The sequence below is a fragment of the Diprion similis genome, chromosome 10 (genome assembly GCF_021155765.1).
Source record: "Diprion similis isolate iyDipSimi1 chromosome 10, iyDipSimi1.1, whole genome shotgun sequence".
NCBI lineage: Eukaryota > Metazoa > Arthropoda > Insecta > Hymenoptera > Diprionidae > Diprion > Diprion similis.
This window is the reverse complement of record NC_060114.1, coordinates 15,453,191-15,468,655: the sequence shown is the minus strand read 5'-3', so window position 1 is coordinate 15,468,655 and position 15,465 is coordinate 15,453,191. Positions and strand designations below refer to the sequence as shown.

The window sequence follows — 15,465 nt, the reverse complement described above, 5'->3', positions numbered from 1 at the left end:
CTTTGGATTTTTGGCGAAAATTTCGACGACTTTGCAAAGTGATGCAATTAATTCTTGAAGGCCCTATTCCGACGTAATTTTGCGAGAGAAATCGATTGAGCGCAGTCCCAAAGCGCTGCGAGCAGCGGCTGAAAAGTTACAGCCGAAAAACCGGAGATTTTCATCGTCATTTCTCTGCTGTTGGTCCTACGCTCTTTTTCATGTGTTTTCTGAGTTCCTGGTGGTCCAATTAGTCTAGAAAGGGTCATGCTAATCGATTCCGAAACGAAAAATTTTCGGCTCCGAAAATGACCAAAAAAGCAAGGCTAACCCCTTTGGATTTTTGGCGAAAATTTCGACGACTTTGCAAAGTGATGCAATTAATTCTTGAAGGCCCTATTCCGACGTAATTTTGCGAGAGAAATCGATTGAGCGCAGTCCCAAAGCGCTGCGAGCAGCGGCTGAAAAGTTACAGCCGAAAAACCGGAGATTTTCATCGTCATTTCTCTGCTGTTGGTCCTACGCTCTTTTTCATGTGTTTTCTGAGTTCCTGGTGGTCCAATTAGTCTAGAAAGGGTCATGCTAATCGATTCCGAAACGAAAAATTTTCGGCTCCGAAAATGACCAAAAAAGCAAGGCTAACCCCTTTGGATTTTTGGCGAAAATTTCGACGACTTTGCAAAGTGATGCAACTAATTCTTGAAGGCCCTATTCCGACGTAATTTTGCGAGAGAAATCGATTGAGCGCAGTCGCAAAACGCTGCGAGCAGCGGCTGAAAAGTTACAGCCGAAAAACCGGAGATTTTCATCGTCATTTCTCTGCTGTTGGTCCTACGCTCTTTTTCATGTGTTTTCTGAGTTCCTGGTGGTCGAATTAGTCTAGAAAGGGTCATGCTAATCGATTCCGAAACGAAAAATTTTCGGCTCCGAAAATGACCAAAAAAGCAAGGCTAACCCCTTTGGATTTTTGGCGAAAATTTCGACGACTTTGCAAAGTGATGCAATTAATTCTTGAAGGCCCTATTCCGACGTAATTTTGCGAGAGAAATCGATTGAGCGCAGTCCCAAAGCGCTGCGAGCAGCGGCTGAAAAGTTACAGCCGAAAAACCGGAGATTTTCATCGTCATTTCTCTGCTGTTGGTCCTACGCTCTTTTTCATGTGTTTTCTGAGTTCCTGGTGGTCGAATTAGTCTAGAAAGGGTCATGCTAATCGATTCCGAAACGAAAAATTTTCGGCTCCGAAAATGACCAAAAAAGCAAGGCTAACCCCTTTGGATTTTTGGCGAAAATTTCGAGGACTTTGCAAAGTGATGCAATTAATTCTTGAAGGCCCTATTCCGACGTAATTTTGCGAGAGAAATCGATTGAGCGCAGTCCCAAAGCGCTGCGAGCAGCGGCTGAAAAGTTACAGCCGAAAAACCGGAGATTTTCATCGTCATTTCTCTGCTGTTGGTCCTACGCTCTTTTTCATGTGTTTTCTGAGTTCCTGGTGGTCCAATTAGTCTAGAAAGGGTCATGCTAATCGATTCCGAAACGAAAAATTTTCGGCTCCGAAAATGACCAAAAAAGCAAGGCTAACCCCTTTGGATTTTTGGCGAAAATTTCGACGACTTTGCAAAGTGATGCAACTAATTCTTGAAGGCCCTATTCCGACGTAATTTTGCGAGAGAAATCGATTGAGCGCAGTCGCAAAACGCTGCGAGCAGCGGCTGAAAAGTTACAGCCGAAAAACCGGAGATATTCATCGTTATTTCTCTGCTGTTGGTCCTACGCTCTTTTTCATGTGTTTTCTGAGTTCCTGGTGGTCCAATTAGTCTAGAAAGGGTCATACTAATCGATTCCGAAACGAAAAATTTTCGGCTCCGAAAATGACCAAAAAAGCAAGGCTAACCCCTTTGGAATTTTGGCGGAAATTTCGACGACTTTGCAAAGTGATGCAATTAATTCTTGAAGGCCCTATTCCGACGTAATTTTGCGAGAGAAATCGATTGAGCGCAGTCCCAAAGCGCTGCGAGCAGCGGCTGAAAAGTTACAGCCGAAAAACCGGAGATTTTCATCGTCATTTCTCTGCTGTTGGTCCTACGCTCTTTTTCATGTGTTTTCTGAGTTCCTGGTGGTCGAATTAGTCTAGAAAGGGTCATGCTAATCGATTCCGAAACGAAAAATTTTCGGCTCCGAAAATGACCAAAAAAGCAAGGCTAACCCCTTTGGATTTTTGGCGAAAATTTCGACGACTTTGCAAAGTGATGCAATTAATTCTTGAAGGCCCTATTCCGACGTAATTTTGCGAGAGAAATCGATTGAGCGCAGTCCCAAAGCGCTGCGAGCAGCGGCTGAAAAGTTACAGCCGAAAAACCGGAGATTTTCATCGTCATTTCTCTGCTGTTGGTCCTACGCTCTTTTTCATGTGTTTTCTGAGTTCCTGGTGGTCGAATTAGTCTAGAAAGGGTCATGCTAATCGATTCCGAAACGAAAAATTTTCGGCTCCGAAAATGACCAAAAAAGCAAGGCTAACCCCTTTGGATTTTTGGCGAAAATTTCGACGACTTTGCAAAGTGATGCAATTAATTCTTGAAGGCCCTATTCCGACGTAATTTTGCGAGAGAAATCGATTGAGCGCAGTCGCAAAACGCTGCGAGCAGCGGCTGAAAAGTTACAGCCGAAAAACCGGAGATATTCATCGTTATTTCTCTGCTGTTGGTCCTACGCTCTTTTTCATGTGTTTTCTGAGTTCCTGGTGGTCGAATTAGTCTAGAAAGGGTCATGCTAATCGATTCCGAAACGAAAAATTTTCGGCTCCGAAAATGACCAAAAAAGCAAGGCTAACCCCTTTGGATTTTTGGCGAAAATTTCGACGACTTTGCAAAGTGATGCAATTAATTCTTGAAGGCCCTATTCCGACGTAATTTTGCGAGAGAAATCGATTGAGCGCAGTCCCAAAACGCTGCGAGCAGCGGCTGAAAAGTTACAGCCGAAAAACCGGAGATTTTCATCGTCATTTCTCTGCTGTTGGTCCTACGCTCTTTTTCATGTGTTTTCTGAGTTCCTGGTGGTCGAATTAGTCTAGAAAGGGTCATGCTAATCGATTCCGAAACGAAAAATTTTCGGCTCTGAAAATGACCAAAAAAGCAAGGCTAACCCCTTTGGATTTTTGGCGAAAATTTCGACGACTTTGCAAAGTGATGCAATTAATTCTTGAAGGCCCTATTCCGACGTAATTTTGCGAGAGAAATCGATTGAGCGCAGTCCCAAAGCGCTGCGAGCAGCGGCTGAAAAGTTACAGCCGAAAAACCGGAGATTTTCATCGTCATTTCTCTGCTGTTGGTCCTACGCTCTTTTACATGTGTTTTCTGAGTTCCTGGTGGTCGAATTAGTCTAGAAAGGGTCATGCTAATCGATTCCGAAACGAAAAATTTTCGGCTCCGAAAATGACCAAAAAAGCAAGGCTAACCCCTTTGGATTTTTGGCGAAAATTTCGACGACTTTGCAAAGTGATGCAATTAATTCTTGAAGGCCCTATTCCGACGTAATTTTGCGAGAGAAATCGATTGAGCGCAGTCGCAAAACGCTGCGAGCAGCGGCTGAAAAGTTACAGCCGAAAAACCGGAGATATTCATCGTTATTTCTCTGCTGTTGGTCCTACGCTCTTTTTCATGTGTTTTCTGAGTTCCTGGTGGTCCAATTAGTCTAGAAAGGGTCATACTAATCGATTCCGAAACGAAAAATTTTCGGCTCCGAAAATGACCAAAAAAGCAAGGCTAACCCCTTTGGATTTTTGGCGAAAATTTCGACGACTTTGCAAAGTGATGCAATTAATTCTTGAAGGCCCTATTCCGACGTAATTTTGCGAGAGAAATCGATTAAGCGCAGTCCCACCACGCTGCGAGCAGCGGCTGAAAAGTTACAACCCAAAACCGGAGATATTCATTGTCATTTCTCTGCTGTTGATCCCACGCTTTTTATTATGTGTCTTCTAAAAAGAAATAAAGAAGTCCTACAAACGGGCATAGATGCCAACTGTGTGGGTTAGATGCCGCATTAGTATTTTGACTCGTGGGATAGACGCCCAAAGGAAAAAATGAAACAACATTGTGATGTTCTTAACTTCTATTGACATTACAGGGATGGGAGAATAAAAACAAATAATAAAAGTAATTATTCATATTTATTATCATATGTTTGACGAAAAAGTAATTCGATCTTACCGATCGTACAATCACCTTTGGTACTTACTTGATACCTTTCATACTCTTTTTATCAATAAAAATTGTCATACATTATCATCCAGTCGCATATCTATTCATTATGATTATTCACTCACTTCGTATTGTATTATTTTATTGTTGCATATTTGACAACTTTTTTTATAATCTAGTTTCGAACCTAATATTTTTTTTACTTTCAGAAAATATCTTAATTCTAAGTAATACTAGCTAGATAGCACAATCATCTTTGGTACTAATTTCGAATGTTTCTTGTTATTAAAAATCGCTTTCTGGTTTTGGTTTTTTTGTTGCAGTTTTTTTTTTATGTTGCAACGTTACATTTTATCATTCTCTTTCTCACCGCGTAGGTTTAAATGCTGCATTGGTTACAATAGTCACTGTACATAGTATTGATTTCGAGCAGCCACTTTTTATACATGATTAATTAACAGTGAAAACGAAAATAAACCAAAGAAATCTTTGATCATCAAAATAAGACACGTATTTAAATTTTCAAAAACCTCAATATCTACCAAGTGTCAATTATTTTGTATTTTGACTCGCAAATCTTCTCCTCAAAGTTCTAGGTGAAATACCGTACTGGCGAGAAATTCAGTGAATACGAGATTTTCCTTGTCTCATCTCTTCGAACGCGGCTAAAAGATCTGATTTAGTCCACAAACCCCGAGGTTTCGCACCTGCTTTGCGAATGTACTTGAGCGGCATCTCTGAAAAATAAAAAAATTCTCAAGACCATGATCGTAATGCATCGTGGGATAGATGCCTCATCTATACTCTCAAAAACTGGGGCATCTTTCCTTTATTGTGGGGACAGATGCCCCCCTCATTTTTTAATAAAGCGTGTGAGAGAATTATAAAATATCACTTGATTGATTCTATTTAATATATAGAAAAACTACAAACACAAAAATATGAGTACTTACTTCATAATATCAAAAGTTCCGAACTCATGAAGATTGTGAGCGACCTAAATTCAGTGTCTCGCCGTCGCGTAGAATTATTTCCGCTCTGCAACTCGTGACACGTCCGCTCCAGTCGAGTGTTCGGCATCGAGAGGTCGGGGGAACTGGTCATCTTACGAAAAACAAACTACTGTAAACCTCATATTCGTACAAGTACGTTATATGACGACTTATGCATCTATCCCACATTTACCCTAATCCAGAAAGGGTCATACGAATCGATTCCGAGACGGAAAATTTTCGGCTCCGAAAACCACGAAAAAACTAAGGCTAACCCCATTGGATTTTTGGCGAAAATTTCGATGACTTTGCAAAGTGATGCAATTAATTCTTCGAGGCCCAATTCCGACGTAATTTTGCGAAAGAAATCGATTAAGCGCAGTCCCAATACGCTGCGAGCAGCGGCTGAAAAGTTACAGCCGAAAAACCGGAGATTTTCATCGTCATTTCTCTGCTGTTGGTCCTACGCTCTTTTTCATGTGTTTTCTGAGTTCCTGGTGGTCCAATTAGTCTAGAAAGGGTCATACTAATCAATTGAAAACGAAAAATTTTCGTCTCCGAAAATGACCAAAAAACTAAGGCTAACCTCTTTGGATTTTTGGCGAAAATTTCGACGACTTTGCAAAGTGATGCAATTAATCCATGAAAGCCCTATTCCGACGTAATTTTGCGAGAGAAATCGATTGAGCGCAGTCCCAAAACGCTGCGAGCAGCGGCTGAAAAGTTACTGCCGAAAAACCGGAGATATTCATCGTTATTTCTCTGCTGTTGGTCCTACGCTCTTTTTCATGTGTTTTCTGAGTTCCTGGTGGTCCAATTAGTCTAGAAAGGGTCATACTAATTGATTCCGAAACGAAAAATTTTCGGCTCCGAAAATGACCAAAAAAGCAAGGCTAACCCCTTTCGATTTTTGGCGAAAATTTCGACGACTTTGCAAAGTGATGCAATTAATTCTTGAAGGCCCTATTCCGACGTAATTTTGCGAGAGAAATCGATTGAGCGCAGTCCCAAAACGCTGCGAGCAGCGGCTTAAAGTTACAGCCGAAAAACCGGAGATATTCATCGTTGTTTCTCTGCTGTTGGTCCTACGCTCTTTTTCAAGTATTTTTTGAGTTCCTGGTGGTCCAATTACTCTAGGAAGGGTCATACTAATCGATTCCGAGGCGAAGAATTTTCGGCTCCGGAAATTACCAAAAAAGTAAGGCTAACCCCTTTGGATTTTTAGCAAAAATTTCGACGGCTTTGGAAAGTGCTGCAATTAATTCTTCAAGGCCCTATTCCGACGTAATTTTGCGAAAGAAATCGATTAAGCGCAGTCCCAATACGCTGCGAGCAGCGGCTGAAAAGTTACAGCCGAAAAACCGGAGATTTTCATCGTCATTTCTCTGCTGTTGGTCCTACGCTCTTTTTCATGTGTTTTCTGAGTTCCTGGTGGTCCAATTAGTCGAGAAAGGGTCATACTGATTGATTCCAAAACGACAAATTTTCGGCTCCGAAAATTACCGAAAAAGTAAGGCTAACCCCTTTGGATTCTTGGCGAAAATTTCGGCGACTTTGAAAAGTGCTGCAATCAATTCTCCAGGGCCCTATTCCGACGTAATTTTGCGAGAGGAATCGATTGAGCACAATCCCAATACGCGGCGGTGAAGGAAATGGTAGAACAAAGATAGATCAATTACGCGTCGATTAGTTTGCGAATTGTTCAAAATCAATTATCTGTACTGGATCAACTAATTTTCATAAATAATCAAATTGAGTCAAGATCATATTTTTATAATTCATCAGAATTAATTGGGTGATTCACGACAAAGATAATTCTGTTAGAATCTATTCTGCAATATTGATTGAGAACTTTAATTTTATTCCAGTAAGATTTAATTTTTTTTTGTTGTATTTAAAATTTCCTCGTAATAATTCTGGAGATCAATCGGTACAGTATAGATCGCAATTCATTTTTGTCAGAAAAATTCCCTAGAAGCCCGCCATCAGCTGTGGGATCCCAGGGATATTTTCTGACAGTTGTTCAAGTCGTTCAAATTTTATTGGCCGACAGTTGCCGCCTGATTCAACAGTCAACGCAATACCAGTTGCGACTGTCAGAAAATGTCCCTAGGAGCCTGCAATCAGCTGTGGGACCCTAGAGACATTTTCTCACAGTTGCAATGGGTATTGCGTTTCCTGCTGAATCAGGCGGCAATTTGCGGCTAACAAAATTCAAACGACTGGACGCACGTGCATAAGGTGCACTCTCTCTTTATGGACACACGGTATGTATATCGAAAGAAAGAAGCTACGGCTTGTATTCGTGTAAATGTAAAGCTCGTTTAACCTGCGATGTAGAAAATATAATAACCTTGAGTAACATCGCGGGGTGTGAGACGCGATACCGTTTCCTGCATCCCTGCATCTGCGCAGAGCAGTAAAAATAATTTCGCCTCGAAGCCGTTAAAAGCTCATCGCAGGCGTATGTGAACGGTGCAACTCGTGATTAACAACTTCATTGCACGAACCGAGGGAATTTTCGTTGCAACGATGAAGGAAGAAGAAGGCGTGGAAAAAAAGAGAAAAAATTAGTAATAAATAAAAATCAGCAAACAATCGAGGATAAAAAAATTATACCGACGTAATATATCGATATTTTTGTAAACATGGACGTCTGTTACGATTTTTTTTTTATTTTTTCATCTCTTACGAAATCATTTTTTTTTTTCTTTTTATCTCAAACATTTCCGGCGAAATATTTTTCAAATAACGATATGTATTCGATAATACAGTAAACCTAAAAATAACGAGATGTGAAAAGAGAAAAAAAAAATTTGCATCGATTCTTAATTGATTACAGAACTGGTTATACTTTGTATGTATTAAATACATTATCGATTATTCACTAATAATTATTTATAAGGTCCGATAATGTATTCACTGTAATTTTTATATCGAATGTTGTATGGATATAATGAATTCTCGGCAATCCGTGTATATTCAATATACATACATGCATAGTATATGAATATATACACAGAACTTATACACACACATATATATATAGTATACATGTGTAATATCGTCAGATTGAATCGGGCGATAAGTATTCAAATGAGCGCAACTTTTTTCCCGCGCGTATAAGGATAATACTGTGTACACCGCAACCGCAATAATAAACATTAAAATGAGTCAGTATCAGAGTCGGCGAACGAAGCCTCAAACCTGGTGTCCGACTCGAGCTACTGTGTATGTACAGGTTTTTATCATTATACTTGGTAACCCCGCGATTCGCCAATTACAGAGTAAAAAACACGCGATTTGAATGAAAGAAAATTCATGTTAATCGCAACAAAAGCGTTGAGGAATGAAAAAAGGAAAGTAATAATAATAAATAAATTAATCGCAAATTACAGGGATACACCAAGGCTTATTTTCTTCATTCATCTTCGTTTCACACGGCGGCTACCCCTCAATTTTAATAAATTATATTCAAAACTGAAATGATATTCAAGGATTAAGCTAAGAAATGGAAGAATGAAAAAAAAAATGAAGAAAAATTTTAAGTAATTAATGCTTGGACAATTTTTTTCTTTTAATTATGGTTCACCGTAAATATATTCTAATTCCACACGTAGTTTTCTGATATTGAATAATCGCTTTTATTTTGAAATCGAAAAATGAACAAAATTCGAGGTCATGTTCAGAGAGAATTTCTTAGTTTTTAAACAAAATTAATCGTTCTTTTTTTGGGGAGGGGGGATAAATTAATTGAAGGTAACGCAATTTTAACTGTCAAAGCTAAACATTTTACTGCGTGTGATGGGGGTGAAGGTAATTTTCCTTTTCTCTCGACATTGTTAAATCTGATTAGAACACCAGCCTAATATTTGTGCAGTAGGTTATACACATATATACGATACATCAAATACATGCGGCATATATCCGTGTATCGGTGATAATAATGCGTGTGTAAATCATCGTGTAATAAATAAAGGTCCTGGGGGTCGCGTGTATTATACCAGCAGAGCGTAAATACCATTTTCGAGGCTATTAGTCACTGTTAGTCTTTGATAAGTAGTTTTAACCGGCGTAGCTTAACTCGCCATGTATAACAACGTACATATTAATACAGGTATATAATAATACATATCAACAGCGACACACATGTCGTACGAGATCACGCATATACCTGATATAATGATTGAATACCGACTCACCCGATTTTCGTGGTCGATGCGGATGAAATGGAAACGCTCGACACTATACGTACCTTCCATTTTTAATACCTGCGATTTTGATCTCCTACCGATTTTTCAACGCCGATTTGTCCTCCAGCGCCTCGACATCAGGGGTCGAGTTAAGGTGCTCCATGGGCAAAACCGGAAGACGGAAGACCCGCCATTGGCGCTGTTCGCTCTCTGCACCCCCTTCGGTCCCCCCTCGTTGCTCGAGGTGCCCCAGAAGGAGGTTATGTTCAAGAGCAAGCACAAGCTGGACCTCGCCCTCGTCTCTATGGATCAGCGAGGTAAAATGCTTCTGGGTTACTCGGACGCTGAGTTGGCGAACCTCGGCGGCTACGACCTTGTGCACTACGACGACCTCGCCTATGTGGCGAGTGCGCATCAAGAACGTAAGTGCAGGATACGATCCTTGGTTACTACTTCCTTCCAAACAAAGTACTACCAATGGACGGTATCAGTTTATGGATCATTGCTTTAATTCTTTCTTCGTTTGCTCTGTGTGCAGTTCTCAAGACTGGAGCATCGGGCATGATAGCCTACAGGTATCAGACCAAGGACGGTGGTTGGCAGTGGCTTCAGACGAGTTCAAGGCTCGTCTACAAGAACTCAAAGCCGGATTTCGTAATCAGCACACACCGCCCATTAATGTTAGTATATATTTCCCATAAAATGAATACCGTGATACGCTGTTTCGTTCGATGGTAACTGGTATACCTGCAGTACTGTGTAATTGTACGATAGACGAGCCATAACTTTGTTTTATTTTATACCCGCAACGGCTTTTACGTACAATATACGCGCATGTGTAGCGTATGGAATGAATTTGATGTTAATAATTTCACGGGTTTATACGATGTGAAATTGAATATTCGGTATATACTGGGAATTAAAATTACGAAGGTAACCATCACTACCATAGTGTACGGTCAATTACGATCAGGACCAATCAACGACTCATTTCTGACCGAATCAAATTACCCGGCAATCATAATAACATCTACCTTAAAACAATATTAACAATTTTACGACAGAGTACTTGCGGCTTGGCGCAACTTCGAAGCATGTTCGATGTAAAGATATGGTTTCCAAAAAAGACATCGACTTATATCTTGCCAAGGAACTAGGTTGAAAACAGTCTATGCACACCATGCCACAATCATCTTTTCAGAAGTCACTGTTTCCTACCCCAAAACCTAAGACTCAGATCGCCAAAGAGTCTATTCAACATCCAATTGGCATTGTCGCCTCACCTTTCAACATATCTGATTTATTTTCCATCAGGGAAGAAGAGGGTCGAGACCTGCTAGGCAAGCGAACGATGGACTTTAAGGTTAGCTACCTGGACGCAGGGCTGACGAACAGCTACTTTTCGGACAGCGATAGCCTTACGAGTTCTGGAATAACACCAACGCTCCCGGCTCAGCCGACGCCGCAGCGAGTCAACCGTCGCTACAAGACGCAGCTTCGAGATTTCCTCTCGACCTGCAGAGGGAAGAGAACCAAGCTGACGAGTCAGTCCTCCTCATCACCGCCAGCGACGCCGAGTGTGGCGTCTGTGGATTACTTGACGGCTGACACGAGCGCCGCGGCGGCTGTGGCCGCGGCCTACAGCAACCTCAACAACATGTATCCAACCGCATACGCGCCGACGGCGGTCGCCGCGACGACCGATCCGTCCTTGACGACGTACATAGGGCACACGGGAAACTATCATCAGACCCTGTACCCCGCTGGTGCCCTGGACAACCGCTACCTGACGGCAACGGAGAACCTCTTCCAGTACCGTCCGTTGGGCTCCTACTACCCTGAGTACCACGCGACAACCGGTGCCTACAACGGTTTCCTCGACGTCTCGCTGCCCACCTACGACCCCCACCAACTGACGAGTTCATCGTCGGGCAAAGGGGACGATAAGCTGTACTGCCAACAGCTGGCTGATTCCCCGAAGTACGGTTACGTCGAGGCTCGGCATCCGGGTAGCGTCGGTTCCCCCTACGCAGCCAGTCCAGTGGCCACGGTACCAGTGGTCCACGGTCCAGGAAGTCGCCACTCTCTGGAGGGTGGTGCTTCGTCCAGTAATTCGGCAGGTAGTTCGCCAGTGACGAGTGCTGGCACAGGCGTCCTTACACCGAAGATGGAGGACGTCAAGCCGGACGTCATCTACAGTGGGGAGGCTCCAAGGCAGACGGTCCTCATGTGGGGTGCACCACCGTCGAGGTCACCACCGCGGAACAACGGCGCCTACAGCCCCCCGACATCACATTCCCAGACCACCCCAAACGACCCCTTGAAATCGCTTGCGGAGATGAACTCTGTCAACGGTGATTGCAAGTGGAAACAGACCTCGCCTAACGGGCAAACCACTAGTGTAGCCTCATCGACTAGTCCGACGAGGAGCAAGGCTCAGCAACAACAGCAACAGCAACAACAGCAGGCTCAGCATCAGGGTCAGCAGCACCATCAGCAGTACGCTGTGACCGCTGCCCATTACCCCACTCCTGCAGGATACCCGCACCCTCATTCGGGACACGGTCACTCCGAGGGCGGTTCGGAGGTATGGCAAGGAGTCCAGCACCACCATCACCACTACCAGTACTATCCTTACCACCATCACCATCACCAGCACCACCAGAATCACCCCGCACCGCCGCAAAGGCACGGGACACTGCAATGTGCGCCCCAGTGAGTGTCGCCATTCCCAGGCTGATCCTCTTTTTGTTTGTTGTTTTGCCATTTTTCTTCTTATACTTTAGCTTCTTCCTGTTTGGTTCTTGTTTGTTTAGTTTTTTCTCTTTGTTACCGCACGAAGTTTTCACTGTTGAACAGAGTATAATTCATTAATCATCATCATAAACGACACATTACGAAACGGTATAATACTGTTGTATACCGGATTTTTCTTTTTGTTATGATGATGAGAATTTACTTGATTTTAAGGACAACTTGCGTCGTGTCGCGTTTTCGAGAACGTTGGATCTGCATGAAGCGTTTGTAAAAGGAGAATAACAAATTTTAGCCGTTTTCCGAACAACGCATATACAAGTTGTTCAACAAGACTTATGGATGCATCATGGTTGTTGTGATCCGCCATCCTTTTTTCCTTCTTTCCTTCCTTTCTCAAAAACGTGGCAATTCTTTTTCAATTTTTATCTTCAAACATTATAGACAGCATTATTATGGCCATATATCCAAAAAATGGCTAAGACCGCGCACTCTTCGCATAATTCAAATCCAATTTTCTCGAAAACAAGATGCGATCAAGAATTTCTGTCCACAAAATTGTGTTCAGAATGCAAAAATCGACGCATTTTTATGAAATGAAATTCCAGCCGTCTGTGGCTATCTTACCTGTCTATAATAATTGAGAAAAAAGTATTATAAGTACCTGTACGGAATTTACTTACGAATATCAGGGCAATCACTCCAGCTGGGATGTTTGACATGAATCCTACACGTATCGCAGATCGTATGGGATCGTAAATAAGAAGGAAAATAAAAGTGGGTTTAAACGACGTTGAGGAGCGAGCTGACAAGGGGGACCCTAATTTTGGTTGCAGCACGTCACCGGGATCGTTGTCGGGGGGAGGAATTGCCGGGGTAATGGGGACGAGACTGTCGATGGAAACGGGCAACGGCAGCACCAGCAACAGCACCAGCAACAGCAACACCACCAACAGCAGCAGCAGCACCAGCAGCAACACCATCAACAACAGCAGTCGCAGCACCAGCAACACCACCATCACCACCACCACCACCACCAGCAGCAGCATCACAACCATCAGCAACAACAGCAACACCAACATCAGCAACAGCAACAGCGTGTCGTATCATCTGGCCCACCACAATCATCACGGTGTGGTCCCAATAATGGGCTCACAGATTCAAAGCCGGACACCGGGAGTCCTTTGCTGTCCATCTCTGAGGTGACAAACACCCTGCTCAACCAGTAGCCATCGATAACAGATCCAACGTATCTATTCGTTGTAGTCGACAATTCTTCGCGACTAGGACGCTGAAGGTAAGCGGCCAAATGTTGCAATGGTAAATAAAAAAAAGATGAAAATTAGATTGATTTTGATTTCTTCGTACGTATCGATAATGATCAATATCAGATATTTTCTAGGTATATTTTGAACGGGAGTTTTCTGTGAAACTCGCCGCACGACACCTGCAGACAAGCAGTTTCACAGAAAACTTCCGGTATAGTTGGTGATGTCAGAATATGCATGCTACAAGCAATCTCTATGATAACCTCTTCATAAGTTTTCCTGAAATAACTTATCGTCAGAAAAACATTATTTAAAAAATAAAATTCTGAAAAATCGTCAACTTAAACACCTGAATTTTAATTTGTTTCAGGACTTGTATGAAAATAAAGGCCTCGTCAGGCAAACTTTCACCATATTCCCACACATTGGCCTGCGCTGCGGGCTATCGTTCAAATTGATCGATCATGGAATTTATAAATGCGTGAATTGTACCATACAAGACGACAAAATTATTAGTTCAATTAATCGAGAATTATAAATTCTATACACATGTATAATGTATAGTATCATATATCCTGTAATATATATATATATACAGAGTGTATTCCTAACGACTACACGGACCGTCGTCTGCTAAAATATAATAACGCGCGCGAGCTACAATCCGAGAACGACTGTTTACCAGGGTGACCAACTGTCTCTAGCTGTGAAAATTTTTGAGGTTACATACATCGCGGCGAACTGTCGCCTAAATTTATGACAGTTGGTTGCCCTGACGAACAACCGCTCTCGAATCGAGCGATTGCGCATGAAGTATTAGCAGACGATAGACCGTGCAGTCGTTAGGAATTCATTCTGTACATACACATTTACTGATTGTTATGCATGTATAAGTAACATGCCTTATTGGAGTATCGACGTATATTATCGTAATAGAGGAGACCAATTTCACTCAATTTCACTACAAAAGTGAGGTAGGAATGGAAGAAAATTTTTAATTCTAACTGAAACAGACTCATGGATTATTGATTTTAACCTCTAATTTTTTTGGTGAAAGCCGTGCAGATTGTAAATCAGACGTCAGATATTCAAATTTGACAAATGCAGATCGAACCAATTGAGACAATTAACCGCCATGAATTCCAGTATACTGGAAACGAAAAAAACAAAACGCGAGGAAAGAAGCGATCGAGTAAATAAAGAAATAAATTCCAGTAGAAGCACAAACTTACTGTACCTAACTCAAAATAAACGCAACACACATCTGTATTACGTTTGGAAACGTAACATGAATTAATTCCTATTTAACCTACATACCTATATTGGTATATATATATGATAATTTATATACATATACTATATGTGTAAGAGGATAAGAAAACTATATATTATATATAAATTTAATATCGTAAATAATTCTATGCAATATACACAAAAGTGTATACCGATTCTGTATAATAATTATAATATTAATAATAAAAAATCGAAATAAAGATAATAATATTTACAATAATGGTAATAGATGAATAAATAATATTGCAGTAAATAGGTAATAAATCATAATTATAACAATAATATTAATAATAGATATCGTGCTTGTATAATTATGAAATGAAATACGTATTCTGTGATAAGTGTTAAATGATTATTTCGACACGAAAATCGTCAGAGACGTACTTGGTTGTAGGATGATAAAGCGAGAATAACGGTTAATTAAGAAAGAGAGAGAGTAAAAAAAGGAAAAATGAAAAATAAAACTAAAACAAGCAATAATGATTAATCGCCCGAAACATTAATTGAGTTGGTACATAGAAAAATTAAAATAGAAAGTAAAAAAGTTATAGCTAGACACTGCGGGGACTTTGGGGTGATTCCCTGGGTAATGCATTTGCAAATTTTTTTTTATTTTATTTTTTATAAAACAATTATTGTATTCTCGTATCTGCTGAATATAATCCGCAAAATTGCGAATTTATACAAAATTTCGGACTTTTGAAATAAAATAAAAACAAGGGAAACTATCGTTTTCTTAATTCGCAATGTATGATTCTAGATGTAATCATCCGCAGTCATTATCGTCACG

General features: G+C 41.2%; 1 protein-coding gene across 5 annotated transcripts in view; it reads left to right on the top strand.

Annotated features, from left to right (window-relative positions):
- Positions 1-14,521, top strand: part of LOC124411792 (neuronal PAS domain-containing protein 1-like) — a 139,421-nt gene extending 124,900 nt beyond the window's left edge. Inside the window, exons 7-11 of one of the 5 annotated variants that reach the window (XM_046891225.1) lie at positions 9,488-9,782; positions 9,899-10,040; positions 10,675-12,075; positions 12,951-13,411; positions 13,753-14,521. In XM_046891225.1, the coding sequence (XP_046747181.1) occupies positions 9,488-9,782; positions 9,899-10,040; positions 10,675-12,075; positions 12,951-13,320 (2,208 nt within the window). In that variant the 3' untranslated portion in view covers positions 13,321-13,411; positions 13,753-14,521. Of the gene's footprint in view, positions 1-9,487; positions 9,783-9,898; positions 10,041-10,674; positions 12,076-12,950; positions 13,510-13,752 lie in introns of those variants that run through there. The other 4 variants (XM_046891227.1, XM_046891228.1, XM_046891226.1 and 1 more) reach the window with 4 other exon arrangements.
- Positions 14,522-15,465: the final 944 nt, after the last annotated feature.